Here is a 14,422-nt window from a genome sequence, read left to right as displayed (position 1 = left end):
ATAACAGATGAGTGGATGATTAAGTTGTGGTATATATACACCATGGAATACTACTCAGGTACTAAAAATAATGCATTCACCTTCTTTACCCCATCTTGGATGGAGTTTGAAGGAATCACGTTAAGTGAGATGAGTCAGAAACAAAAGGATGGATATGGGATGATCTCACTCATAGGAAGAAGTTGAAAAACAAGATCAGAAGGGAAAACACAAAGAAGAACTTGGTCTGGAGTTGGTATATTGTACCAAAGTAAAAGATTTCAGGGGTGAGGTGGTGGCAGTGGGGAGTTCAGGTCCTGGAACATGATGGCAGAGGAGGACCTAGTAGGGGTTATATTGCTATGTGGAAAACTGGGAAATGTTATGTATGTACAAACTCTTGTATTTTATAGTCAACTGCAAATCATTAAACACCCCAATAAAGAAATTTTTAAAAAGGCAGGGGGAGATAGTATAATGGTTATGAAAAGAGACGCTCATGCTTGAGACTCCAAAGTTCTAGGTTTAATCCCCTGCACCACCATAAACCAGAGCTAAGCAGTGCTCTGGTAAAAAAAAAAAAAAAAAAAAAAAAGGAAAAGAAAAGAAAGGAAGAAAGAAAGAAGAAAAAAAAACAGCATTGCATGATAATACCATTGTTATCCCGTTCATCTACTACACTAAGTGTAGGTATTCAGACAGGAATCTAATTGTACAGGTGAAACCAGCAGTGACTTGGGGAAGTATTCCAGCCAGAGAGAAAAATGCATACACTCACCTGAGTGGCAGCCAGGGTAACTCCGTAGTCCCCAGGAGTGACCAGAGCTTCCTTTTCCCGGAGCCAGGCTTCCTCCTCCTCTGCATTCTCCATGAACTGCAGATACTCCAGGGACTCCTCCAAGCACAGCCCCCTATAAAACCAGAACCATAGGACAACCATGTCAGCTGGAGAAGAGACACCCCAGGCCCAGTAGTCAACCTATGGTATGACTACTACTCTGGGATCTTTGCTGGAATAAGGGAAACAAGTCCAAGATGCTCCCAGTCCTGAGTACAAAGTGCTCCCTGCATATGAACAGGCACAAAATGCTGGAAGCGCTTTCACACCCCCAGAAAGAGCTCTTCAGTCTTCAGTGACTGGGGGGTAATCATCAGGGTTTGTGTCAGAGACTACATGGCTATGTGGCTTCAGTTTGCCATATGGCTGTGGAAGCAGAGTATACCTTCCAGCTCTCAGCACTGAGTGCTACACACAGAGCCAGATGTGGACAATGCTGGCAGCAGGGATCCCCCCCCCCCCCAAATCACTGGCAGGTGGGCCAGCAGAGGTGAACTCAGAATACAGGAGGGGTCCCTTCCAACCCTGGTTTTGGAGAAGCTTTTTGAGAGACTCAGCTCCTGAGCAGGGACTTGGGAAGAAAAGAAGGTGGATGGGAAGCTGCCAAGGGGAAGCCTGGTCCCATCACCCAGCACAGGGCTGGGGCTCTGTCCAACTCACCTTGCCAAAGCCAGTGCTTTGAGCTCCTCCCAGTGCTGAACGAACTGGGCCAGTCGCTCCCGGATCTCCTCCTGGTTCGTGGTGGCCTTGTCACCCAGCCTCTCTGCCATGTCCAGCACGTTCTGGAGAACACAGCCTGTGTGTCACCCACACTTGGTTCTGAGTATAATATGTTTAAACACACCATTGAACACCACAGTCCTGGAAGAGTGTCTAGGTCTCCCATTTCTCCATTAGTCACCAACACCATGGATCTGAGATGATCTTAGACTCCAGGGAGCAGGACAAAGCTGCAGTAAGATGTACCTACCCAAGGTTATTCTTTTTAAAAATATTTATTTATTTATTCCCTTTTGTTGCACTTGTTGTTTTATTGTTGTAGTTATTATCGTTATTGATGTCATTGTTGTTAGGACAGAGAGAAATGGAGAGAGGAGGGGAAGACAGAGAGGGGTAGAGAAAAAAAGACAGACCTGCTTCACCGCCTGTGAAGCAACTCCCCTGCAGGTGGGAAGCCTGGAGCTCGAACCAGGATCCTTATGCTGGTCCTTGCACTTTGTACCACCTGCGCTTAACCCACTGCACTACCGCCCGACTCCCGGTTATTCTTTAAAATCCTCTGTGGATCATTCTTGGTGGCAGATGACCCTGCTTCCCCTTAGACTAAGAAAGCTTTTGTCTTATCTGATTTGGCGCCAACTGTTCTGGAACAGTTTTCTGGGTTTTTTTTTTTGTGTGTGTGTGTCTAGTTTTTTATTATTATTAATGATTTAATAGTGATTTACAAAATTATAAGATAATAGGAGTATCATCTCACACTGTTCCCACCACCAAAGTTCTGTGTCCCCATCAGCTTCTGGCAGAAACTTCAGTAATTCCCCCAAGGTCATAGATATGGGTTGACTATATATATTTGCCCATTCTTTTTCTATAGTCTTGCCTTCACTTTCTTTTTAAGTCACAGCTATACCTATTATTACTTCTGAGTGTTGTCCTGGAATATTTCTAAGAAGAAGACTGGTTTCCTGCTGGGTTCTCCTTCTGAGAGAGGACAAGACCCATACTGGTGGCCTGGTAGATAGCACAGTGGTTTATGCAGCAGACTTCATGTTTGAGGCTCCTAGGTACCAGGTTCAATCCCTGGCACCATCATAAACCAGAACTGAGCAGTGTTCTGGTCAGAAACAAAGAGAGCCACATTGGGGAGTAGAGGGTTAGTGACTGCGAAGACTCTGCAGCCCAGGTACAGCACCTGTGCCTACGGAATCACTTGCTTACCCATGAAAGCCCACATCTGGACGTTGTCTGCCTCTGTTCTCATTGCTGACTCTGCCTACCTGGATGGCAGGCTCGTGGGCCACCAGCTCTCCCTCCAGGCGTCTGTGTTTCCTCAGTAAGTTCTGGACCCCCTGCAGGTCCCTCCCATAGTCCTGTGAGCTTAACCGGAGCAACTTCTCCCTGGGAGCAGAGGAGGGAACCAGGGAATGAACTTAGGGCACGGGGGGGGGGGGGGGGGGGGGGGCTGGATGGTGGCGCACTGGGTTAAGTGCACAATGTACCAAAGGCAGGGATCCATGTAAGGATTCCTGGTTCTAGCCCTCTGGCTCCCCATCTGCAAGTGGTGAAGCAGATCTGCAGGTATCTTTCTCTCTCCCTCTCAATCTCCTCCTCCTCTCTCAATTTCTCTCGGTCCTATCCAATTAAATAGAAAAAATAGCCAGCAGTATCAGTGGAGTTATAGTACTAGCACCAAGCCCCAGCAATATCATGGAGGCAAATAATAATAACAGTAATAATAATAATAATAACTAGGAGCACAGACACCTGGCTTCATCCTGGAACACAGGCTTCTCAAAGTGCCTGTGGCTGAGGAGGTCAGTTCTGGAGCACTCTGGTGCTGGCAACAGGTAAGCTAATTAGTGGTGGGTTTGTTTTCACAGAATCCATCTGTCCACTGAGCTTATGGAGACATAACCAAAACAATCACTAATGGTGCTCTTTTCAGAAAGTGTAAGCAGCACACCACATATATACTATTCATGACACCTAGCATTTTTTTATCTGTGCACATCGGTAATGAACAATTGTAGTCAAATGGGTAGAATGCTGATATTATAGGAGGCATGGTACTGGGACTGGTTCCAAGTATAACATGTTTGAACACACCATGGGGCACCAAAAAAGACTCCTTAGACAAGATTATACTAAGTTCTCTAAAATGTTCCAGTTATGTCCCTCTGATCAATGCTGCCCTAGGCCAGCATATCCAGTAACCAATACTCCCCCAGCTCACTGACTGGTAGGAATTAATGAGTGTAGAAAAGGAATGAAATGGACTGGGGAGATAGCAAATGCTTATGCCAAAAGAATTTCATGCCTGAGGCCCTGACGTCAGAGGTTCAACCTCTAGCAAACCAAGTCAGAGCTAAACAGTGCTGTAGTCTCTCTCTCTTTCTCTCTCCTTCTCTCTCTTTCTCTTCTCTCTCACTCTCCTCTCTCTCCCTGTATCCCTCACATTAAAATAAATAAAATATGTTTAAAATCAATGAGATGAAGATAACTCAGTGGGAAGTAGACTACAATGACTTAAGTTTTCCCCATCATCCATTTTACGGCAAATGTAGAATTAGTTACAAAACCAGGGCATGTACTAGAAGATGTTCTGGATCCTGAACTTCCTTATTCTGGCCCTCTGTGTCCAGCTGAGTGTTGTGTAAGAAGCCCAGGATGCAGTAAGAACAGTGACAACCAGTGCATCTGGCTGTCTCACTGTCATCACTAGCACATCTGGTTCCATCAAACAGCTAGAGCATACCAGAAACTTCTGAACTTTTTTCCAGGATGTGTGTGGACTGCTCCTCTCTCCCACCACACCTACCTCCTCTGCCTGCTCCAGGGCAAGGACCTGGGGTGGCGGGACAACCAGTGTAACAACAATGTAACCAGTGTAAAGCAACCAGTGTAACAACAATGGCAGAAGCCTCTGACATGTCTTGTTTCATAGCAAACTGGCACCCGTTTAGAGGACCCTCTGCCAGGGTTCACCCACTCAGTGTGTTTGTGTGTGGGGTCAGTACATACTCCATCCAGGACTCCTCATCATCCAGGTCCTGGAAGAACTGGAAGCGGGCGTGGGCCTCTTTAAGCTTCTCATGGTGGGCTGCGGCCGAGTCTTCAACCTTCAGAAAGCGCTGGTTCACCTGATGCTGCTTCTCCGTGATCTGGTCAGCATTGAAGGTCCCACTGGACAGTAGCTCATGGGCCAGTGTGTTCAGATCCTTAAGGGCATCCTGGAAAGGCAACATGGCAAGGAGGAAGCAAAGTCTGACTTTACTTCTGCCTGCTGTTGGGCGGAGTGTTTTCAAAGACAGTGACTTCGACACAGGGCACTCAGACTTTGTTTTCCATCGAATGTTTTCCCCTACAAGGTCTTCCCAGCTAGACTGGGTGAGTGATCTGGGTTCACAAACAGGACTGACTTCACAGCTCTGAATTTGACATAGACTGACAACTCAGTAAGGTAACATTTTCAGGCAGCCACATCTCAAATCACATGCTGGCTTCTCCACACATTTTCATTCTGACTCTGCCCTCTAGTGACACCACAGAGAATAGCATGGAGTCCTGGCAGTTCAGCCTTTTGTTGGGGTTTATCTGAATTACAACGCAAAATAAAGGGGAAACACAAAGTAGAACTTGGACTGGGTTTGGTGTATTGGAAAGTAAAGGACAGGGTCAGGGGGTGGCTTTCCGGTCCTGGTGCATGATGCTGGATGAGGACATAGGCTGGGGGTGAGGGTGTCTTACAGAAAACTAGAAATATTGCAAATGTACCAACAACTGTATCTACTACAAACCACTAATCCCCTAAATAAAAAAATATTTATGAGAGAAAATTCTCCAGCTTTGGGCTAGAGGAATAGCTCACTGGGTAGGGTACATGTCTTGCTACAGTCCAGGTTCAAGTCCCAGCACATGAAAAGGCCAAAGCAAAAGGGACAGTTCTGATACTGTGGTCACTTTCTGAATGAAAAGTGTATATCCCTGGAGCACTGAATTCATTCACATGGGCGGTCTGACTCATAGAAAAAGGCAGCGGGGGGGGGGGGGGACTCCAGCAAAGTCTCTGAGCCCTTCATGTCCAAGGATATTCCCAGCACAAATCCTGTTTGATATTAGGATAAGGGATCATTTTCCATATCCTTCTATGTATATGGTCAGTTCCATTTTACACATCCCCATCTATTTTTCCATTTCTATAAAATCAGCTTCTGTTTTCTTTCTGGTTCTAGATCAAAGATGAAGCATTGGAAAATAGCAGGTCTATATACATGCATCTATAAAAAAACAGACATGACTATTTTTTAGCATTCACTTAATAGTCTGTTAGGCTCCCTGGTTGAATGATCACTAGTTAACTATCAAGTTTTTCCTGGCTCTAGTTCATGAAAGTCAGTTTTGTATTTCCACAAGGCCGCCTAAGAAAGCAGAGGGCTGTCAGAAAGTTTTCCTTCTGCCCTTAGGAGTGGGAGTCCAACACCACTCACCTGCCGGGCCAGCATTTCTGTCTCCAGGAGTTGATGCTTCTTGAGAAGGTTCCCTGCAGAAGCCAAGTCCCTGGCCTGGTCTTTCATGGCCAGCAGTGTCTCTGCCTGGGTAGGGGGACAGATAAGGAAGTCACCAGATCAAAACCATCTTTAAGCAGAACAACATCAGCAGCTATGCCCTCAGCTTTCCCAACAAGAGTCAAGAAAACCATTTAGCATAACCTCATGTATCTGGCAAGTATTTACAGTCATCCATTGCTCTGTGACCTTCCAGGTACTACACATGTAGTGTGTGAGTGTGTGTGTGTGTGTGTGTGTGTGTGTGTGTGTGTGTGTCAGGGGTGGCCCAACATCCTCTATCTTTTTAAGGCATACAGTGGACTGCGGCACTGGCACTGGGTTTGTGGACTGGCACTCTGTCCTGTGTACACAAAAGCAAAGTTGGCTGATCTGCCAGGAAGTGTCCCTGCAAGCAATTGAAAGCTTCACAGAATTATGTGTCCCCTCCCTCCATTGCTGTGGACCATTACCTCTGAGAGCCAGAACTCGAAGTCACGGATGCCTGTGTTGAACCTCTGCTGGCGACTGGCCTCATTGAGCTTCTGCCCTTTGTCGATTGTCTTCTCCAGCAGGTAGTTCCATTGTTTCTCCAGCTCCTCCAATTGATCCTGACCCAGAGAAAAACAGAATATTTAGTCTGCAGGATCCTGAGATGGCTTAAAAGAAAATGTAGGTGGATGCGGAAGGGAGGGAGGCTTGCTAGGGAGCCATGGAGAACTCACCATGCATGGTGGAGCAGTACTTTGGTGTCTTTCTCTCTGTCTCCCCCCCTTTTAAATTAATTAATTAACTAATTAATTAATTAATTTTTATTTACCAGATCACTGCTCAGCTCTGGCTTATAGTGGTACAGGGTATTGAACCTGGGACTTTGCACTTTCAAATATGAGAGTCTCTTTGCATAACCACTATGCTATATACCCCACCCGTATTTTTTCCCTTTTCTTGTCTCACTCATTCACTCACTCACAGAATTTCAGAGATTGGGCTAGGGAGCCTACTTGGTGGCATTACACATATGCAAGAAAGCCCCCCCCCCCACTCCGTTCATTCCCTGTTGATGTATTAAAAAAAAAAAGGCAGGAGGGCCAGATGATGGCACATTTAGTTGAGTGCACATGTTACCATGCTTAGTGACCCATGTTCAAGCCCCTGGCCCCAACTCAAAAGGGAGAAACTTCATGAGTGGTGGAGTAGTTTTGCAGGTACCTACCTCTCTCTCTCTCTCTCTCTCCCTTTCTCTCTTGCCTTCCCTCTCAATCCTTCTGTCTTATCAAATTAAAAAAAAATTTAAGGAAAAAAAACAAGTCAGAATTGATCTAGGAAAATGTTAGTAGGTGGTAGAATGAAGTTTGAAGAAAGAGCCCTGGGCTGATCATGGGGGGGGTAAGTTTCTAAATGCCCACAGACTTGCATTAGGGACTAAAGAGTGAGACAAGTAGGACCGAGGGGGATCTAGTTTGTGTCTCAGGGTTCGCTGCCCTAGGTGTAACTAGAGAAGACTGTGACAGCTTCACTTTGGCCTCTCTGCCTTGTATGGGAGGCCTGTGACAGAAGATCCTCCCACTTCTGAACACAGGAGGTGAGAGCCCTATAGCCCCACCTGCTGGAGGCTGAGCAGGACGCACCTTCACGGCCTCTTCATTGCCATCACATGCCTTGCGCTCAATCAGGGAGACCCCCAAGTTGAGAGTGGCCTCCACCTGCTCTGCCCGGCCATTGACCTCATTCTCAAACGTCTGGTGCTTCAGGTACTTCCTCTGTGAGGGAAGCAGAAACAGAATGGATCTGTCACTGGGGGGAGCCAGGAAAGGCAGCAGTCCTCCTAGAGGACTTATCTACAGGACACCTCCCCCCAAGGGCACTGGGAGAACCACCAACCTAGCCCCCCAGCACCCGGGGTCTGAGCTCCCCATGGCCAAGTATGCTCACCTGGATGTTGGTAGGGTCCCTGTAGGACTCGTCACAGGCCGTGGGCAGCATCTCTGTGATCCATTCTTCCATGTCCTCTAGATCCCGGTAGAACTGCTTGAGGTCTGCGAAGTCACCCAGCCTGGTGCGCTCAACCACTAGCTGCACTTTCAGAGCTCTCCACCTGGGGAGGAGGCGCTTCATTCTCTGCCCACAACCCTCCCTCTGCTCCCCACACTCTCACATGCTCATGCTACACCCACAGATGTTCCTCTGCAAACCCAATCCTTTGCTTCATACTAAGTATATGTTACACTTCTTCTATGTATTACTTATCACCTATGTATGGATAATGTGTTGTCATTATTTTTTTAACTGAATTATTTTGAGAGAGAAGCCAGAGTATGGATCATTGATATGTAGTACCGGGGCTATAACCCAGGGCTTCATGCATGCAAGTCTTACACTCTACCACTGAATTATATCCCTGGCCCCAATATGGCCTCATGATTTAAAATGGTCAGCTAGATATTAGATCACCCAATAAAGCACACAAATTTTCCTGTGTGTGAGGTCCTGGTTTCGGGACTTGCTGCCACATGAGGGCAACATGGATGGTACCAATGGAACTCCATAGATGATGGACCAGTGCTGAAGTGTCGTTTTTCTCTGTCTCTCCCTTTCTTTATTTTTTTTTCTCTCTCCCTCTCTCAAATTAAGAATGAAAAAAATTGGCCCAAAGAGTCCACTCACACATGCACAAGACCCTCTTTTCATTTCTCAGCATTGAGTAGAAAAAGTAATAATAAAATAACTGTCAAGCCAGGTAATTTCTAAGCAAGCTCCCACACCTTTCATCCTGAGTCTAGATCAGGGAGTCTCCCCAAGTAGAAGGTGTCTGGAAATTAGATGCAGCCTCAGAGCCAGCGCCAAGTTCTCCATGCTTCATCTCACTCTGTATCCAAAGCCACAGGACCCCCGAGACTGACCTGTCTAGCACCCGCTGCAGCCGGGTGGCTATCTCCTCCTCGGCATAGTGGTCATCAGCGATGAGCCGCTTGGCACACTGCTCAAGTTCCTTAATTTTCTTTTCCTGGGCAAAGAGAAAGCAACGTGCCCTGAGGCCTGGTGTCAAACCCCTGGGACAGTCCCAGGCTCCCTCCTGGACAAACACAGAGGTGCCTTCTTGATGTAACAAGGGAAATGAACCCAAAGCCAACAGCAAAAGCCAACCATGGAGGGGATTTTCCAGCCCAGAGAAGAAAACCCATGGTACTGACACGGGCGTGTGTGGGGTACTATCTCCCTAAACCACAGAGGCTTCCCAGGGCCCTTGGAGAGGGTGGTCCTTGCCTAGTAGCATTAAAACAGAAAGGGATACATCACATCCAATCCCCAAAGTTACATCTGAAATGCTGGGCTTAAAGTCAGTATGTCCAGGAAAGCCTGCAACTTGGCCGAGACTGAGCCACAGAGTGAAACCACCCTCACCTTCTTCTGAGTTTTCCATACAAAACCCTTGGGAATTCAAGCACCTGCACAGCCCAACACCCTACAACTTGTAGGCTTTCTGTTATTCTTTTGGCTGGGGATTTCTGGAACTCATCTGCCAGCTATTCTTACCTGGGCTGAGATTGCTTTGTCCAAGTCATCTCGCTTCTTCATCAAAGCCTCCAGACTGTCTAAGGAACTCCTGTCCTCAGACCTCAGGAAGTTCTCCCGTGCCACCATCCAGCTCTCTGCCTGATCACAGTCTCCTCGGAATAACTGTGAGGCACATCATTAGGGGTATCCGGGGAGTTCATGAGATCCAGGGGGAGAGGGATGAGGTCAGAAGAGCATTCACTGTGTTCACTCACATCGAAACTCTTAGCTAGGACAGACACTTAACTCTTCCCTGAAAAGATACTTTAGAACACTTCACCTGCACATCTAATTTCACTATTTAGGGAAAAGACAGGATCTTGCTCAGATCAGTGTTCTTAGTCATTCTCATTCTACCTCTCTCTCTCTCTCCTTTCTCTCTGTATCTTTCTCATTTATTTATTTTTACCAGAGTACTGCTCAGCTTTGGCTTATGGTGATGTGGGGTGGGGGGGGGATTGAACCTGGTACTTTACAGCCTCAGGCAGCAGAGTCTTTTTGCATAACCATTATGCTATCTCCCACACCTAATAAAAATGTTTTTTTTTTTTAATTAGGCAAAATCTTGTCAATCAGCTGTGGTCATCATGTGGCCAGGACAAACCTCATTGTCTGATTCTAATAGGCTCTTCAGTGATCAATCTACAAAGCAGAGGCTCTGGTGTCAGACAGTAAGGTGACTATTGCTTGCAGTTAGAGGACCTGGGGAGCTATAGTCAGTCCCAACCATGTCACACCACACAAAGGGTCTCCTGAGGCTATACCTGCAGCTCCAGACACTGCTCCAGCATCCTCTTTCTCCATCCCCATGCGTCCTCTAATCCAGCTTTCTCCAGTCGAACAGCCTGAAGCTTCGCCTCAATTTCAGGGCTGTTACTGTGCCCACTGCCAATCAGGTCTGCCCCGAAGTCCTCTAAGGCCTGAAAGGAGGGAGCTTCTGCCTCCATGTCAGCACGATGGTCCTAGGGGACAAAGAGACAGGTGAATGAGGAGTGACAAGCATACATATGTAAAACAAGGGAGCCAGGGGGAGGACTCAAGTCAGTGTCCTTGGCCTTGTGGCCATACCTGATGACGTTCCAGCAAGATCTCTGTGCCTGTTAAGTCCTCTGCCAGCTCCTGTGATGATACCATGCTTCTAATGCCATTGATCCAGTTCTCTAAGTCCCTGGTAAAACAGACAAACTGAGATGACAAAAAAAGCCTGGAGGGCTACAAGCTGGACTTTTCCTGCAGAAAACATTTCCAGATGATCTGTGTTTCATATGCTTGAGGCTTATTGCTTGTATTCTATCACTTCATACCGGCAGCACCTTAGCACGTGCCATTTCCTTCAACTGCAATGGTCCTATTAGAATTCTGGGGATTCTTGTGTTCTCATGGCTTTCTGTGGCACCAAACTGCAAGCCCTCAGTTGACCTCAGTATCAAACCTAAAGTCCTTGTGACTTACTAGAGGGAGGGTCTGGGTAACAAGGTCCCTCCAAATATGGGGAGCAGTGTCTATGCCCTCCCTGAGACTCAAAATTCCTCAGGTGCTAGGCATAGGATGGGAAGGAGCCAGCCTGTGGAGCCTTACCTGGCCTGGCTGAGGAACAGGTAGAACTTCTGGGCTTCACTGAGACTCTCCTTGCGGTGGTCCGTGAGGCCCAGCAGATCCTCCCAGGCTTGGTGGAGTTCTTTCCGCTGCCTCTGAAGGTCTGCTGTGGCATCAGGGTGGGACTCCATGAGTCGCTCAGCTGTGTCCCCAAGTACGGTCACCTGAGGAGGTCAGCCATCCCAGAGTCACACCTGGCTCTCAGCAGAGGAGGATCCCAAAGACTGGCAGTGCATACATCAAAGCCAAGACTAAGATTTCCTGCTCTCTGTAAAGTCACACTGGCAATGTTTGAGTCACAAGGCACACTCTGAAATAGCCATGCCAGATGTTACCATGGTTTGTTCAGAGATAAAAAGAAAACCATTGGGTAAGGAAGTTAAAGACTCTGCTGGCTTATAGCAATAGCAAGTAGGAATCCAAGGGTTCTGGTTTTCCGTGTAAAGATCTTTCCAATATAGGTATTCCTTGTGTGAGCCGGCATAATAGCTCACTTGAAGAGTGCTGCTTTGTCATGTGTGCCACCCAGGTTCAAGCCCAGCCCCCACTACACTGAAGGAAGCTTCAGTGTTGTGGTCACTTTCACTTTCTCTCTGCCTCTATATAATAATAGTAATAACAATAATTACTATTATTATAATTATTATTATTAAATAAATCTCTAGTTGTTCTTTCTTTCTTTTTTTTGCCTTATATGTTAATGCCAAGCTGATCCAGAGTTCAGTTTTGGTCTAAACGGGCTAAGATCATTCAATTAACTCTGTCTCTGGACCTGGCCATCTGGGTTGGCTGTCTTCAAGTTCTCTTAGGCTGGTGAGGATCAATTAGCTTCTGTCAGTTCTACTCACTTGGAAGCCATTAGGGAGGCTTTTGGACAGCAGGAGGTTATATTATTTCCAGTGTGTTTTCTCTCCATGCTAATGACTCATGGACATGGACTTACCTGAGTGCAAGACAGGGAACAAGAACAGTATGGAGTAAGATGAGGAAAAACATAAGAAGAATGGATTTGGAACTGAAAGCAGAGAAACTGAGAGGGACAAACATGGAGAGGAAGGTGTTATAAAATCAGAGAAGCACAGGCCTCACCTTTTCCCCCAGGGGTATAAGGTCTCTCTCAAAGCCATCATGCTGTCGCTGAAGGGCCTGGACACTGAACAGGTCTGAGCCAGGATCAGCAATGCTGAGGGCCTGATACTTCTTCTCAATCTGCTCCTTTGTGTCATCTGCTTCTCTGTCCACAAGAAGACAGGGAAGATTAAGAGTAAGGATGTAGACTAGGAGTTGAGAAATTGCACTCAAAAGCAAGTCTTCATGCTCACCATTGCCTGGTCATCACCACTACCATCTGAAGCATTACCACCACCCTCATCACATGGTCAACACCATCAGCGCTCCCACTAAGGCTATCACTGTCATTATCATGGAACAGTACTAGAGGATTACTGCTATCTGGGGTCAAGATTCTCACCTGTGAAACATCTGAACAGCATGGGCACTGCCCAGCAGCTGGCGCTGTTCCTCTGCAAGTCTCTGCAAGGAGCCCCAGCGTGCATTTAATTCCTAAAGAAGCAGATGGATCAGAAATTAGCTAGGGAGCTCACATAGTCAGATATTAGACGGGAGTTCTAAGCGTGGATTTTTTAAATTATTTTTTAAATTTTTTTCTATTTATTTATTTATTTTCTCTTTTGGTGCCCTTTTTTTATTGTTGTAGTTATTATTGCTGTTGTTGTTAGCATCATTGTTAGATAGGACAGAGAAATGGAGAGAGGAGGGGGAGACAAAGAGGGGGAAAGAAAGATAGACACCTGCAGACCTGCTTCACCGCTTGTGAAGTGATTCCCCTGTATGTGGGGAGCTGGGGGTTCAAACTTTGATCCTTATGCCGGTCCTTGAGCTTTGCGCCACGTGCACTTAACCTGCTGCGCTACCGCCCCACTCCCCTTTGCTAGCTCTTTTGTGGGACCAAGGAAAAGTCAGGGCTGGAACACTCTTCTTCTTATTCTCCTGGACTCTCTTCTTTCATCAGATAAATTAGAACTTAACTCTTAGCGCTTCCCCACTATCACAAAGCCATTAGCCACATTTCCTTTGATTTCCATATCTGAGCACTGAATTTCCTGTTGGTGGTGGGGAGGGGAGTGGATGTTGTGATTCAAGTATTTCAGACTGGTTCAAATGAACATAAGACTGGGCTGACTGGACTCTTGTCTTTGACCTTCCTGGCAACCACCTCCATATTCTGGAATTTGCTGATCTGAGAATAAGAAGCTGGGCACTTGGAAATGAAAATTCTCACAATTCAACAGGACAGTGAGGAGAACCAGAAGGGTCTTAGCTACCTGCTGAATTTGAGCTCCTTCAGGTGTTAGAAGTTCTTCAAACAGAAGATCATCAGCCACCTTGTTGATGTCTCTTAGTCGTGGCTCATTGGTTTTCAGGTCCTGGGGGAAAATCGAAGAGTTAGAGTTGTCCAGAGAACTGTGAATCTCTTTCTAGGAATCAGTCATTCCTCCCGATCATCTCTGTCTCTGCTTAGCCAGATATTAAAACATTGCTAATCTCACTTGTGATACGAGAAAAATTACCCTCCTCCAATCTGCCGCTGAAAGAGAAACTTTAAACTTCCTAACACTCAAATGCTATTGAAAAGTGGCACAAAAAGTGTTACTTATGCTTCCACAGATTTCATGGGTCCCTGTTCCTTACACCATGAACCACCGCCCTGCCCCCCAGGTATCTCTGTCTCTTGCTTCCTCAGATTACTTAAGCATCTTTCGTGGATCAATCGATACAATCCAAGAGACCTGTAGCTGGGTCATAGAATAGTCTTTCTACCAATACAAATTCTACCTCCTATGACATTTAACTAACCAGGTTTCAATCTGCTTAGATTAAGGAATATTGTAAGAAAAGGGCTAGGGAATTCACTTTTAGAGGTTTTGCTCATTGCACTACACAATGAATTTTTTGGTGAGTTCTCTCATTCTTGGTATTTCATATTTTTTTACATCTGTTTCCCTTTCTTTTACTTTTTTATATTTATTTTCCCTTTTGTTTATATTTATTTATTTTCCCTTTATTTTGCCCTTGATTTTTATTGTGATTGTAGTTACTATTGTTCTTGCTATTGATGTTGTCATTGTTAGATAGGACAGACAGAAATGGAGAGAGGAGGGGAAGA

The 14,422-nt window shown here is 46.2% G+C and overlaps 1 protein-coding gene across 1 annotated transcript in view; it reads right to left on the bottom strand.

Moving 5' to 3' along the window:
- SPTA1 (spectrin alpha, erythrocytic 1) overlaps positions 1-14,422 on the bottom strand; it is a 69,315-nt gene that overhangs the window by 21,288 nt on the left and 33,605 nt on the right. The window contains exons 24-39 of the mRNA XM_007530585.2: positions 13,581-13,682; positions 12,707-12,798; positions 12,325-12,469; positions 11,218-11,399; positions 10,708-10,807; positions 10,404-10,601; positions 9,619-9,762; positions 8,985-9,088; positions 8,017-8,179; positions 7,713-7,844; positions 6,555-6,692; positions 6,025-6,129; positions 4,559-4,767; positions 2,815-2,935; positions 1,478-1,599; positions 758-890 (exon numbers count right to left, since the gene is read on the bottom strand). Of these exons, the coding sequence (XP_007530647.2) occupies positions 758-890; positions 1,478-1,599; positions 2,815-2,935; positions 4,559-4,767; positions 6,025-6,129; positions 6,555-6,692; positions 7,713-7,844; positions 8,017-8,179; positions 8,985-9,088; positions 9,619-9,762; positions 10,404-10,601; positions 10,708-10,807; positions 11,218-11,399; positions 12,325-12,469; positions 12,707-12,798; positions 13,581-13,682 (2,190 nt within the window). The remainder of the gene's footprint in view (positions 1-757; positions 891-1,477; positions 1,600-2,814; positions 2,936-4,558; positions 4,768-6,024; positions 6,130-6,554; positions 6,693-7,712; positions 7,845-8,016; positions 8,180-8,984; positions 9,089-9,618; positions 9,763-10,403; positions 10,602-10,707; positions 10,808-11,217; positions 11,400-12,324; positions 12,470-12,706; positions 12,799-13,580; positions 13,683-14,422) is intronic.

This window comes from Erinaceus europaeus, chromosome 9, assembly GCF_950295315.1.
Source record: "Erinaceus europaeus chromosome 9, mEriEur2.1, whole genome shotgun sequence".
Taxonomy (NCBI): Eukaryota; Metazoa; Chordata; class Mammalia; order Eulipotyphla; family Erinaceidae; genus Erinaceus; species Erinaceus europaeus.
This window is presented reverse-complemented; position numbering and strand designations above follow the sequence as displayed.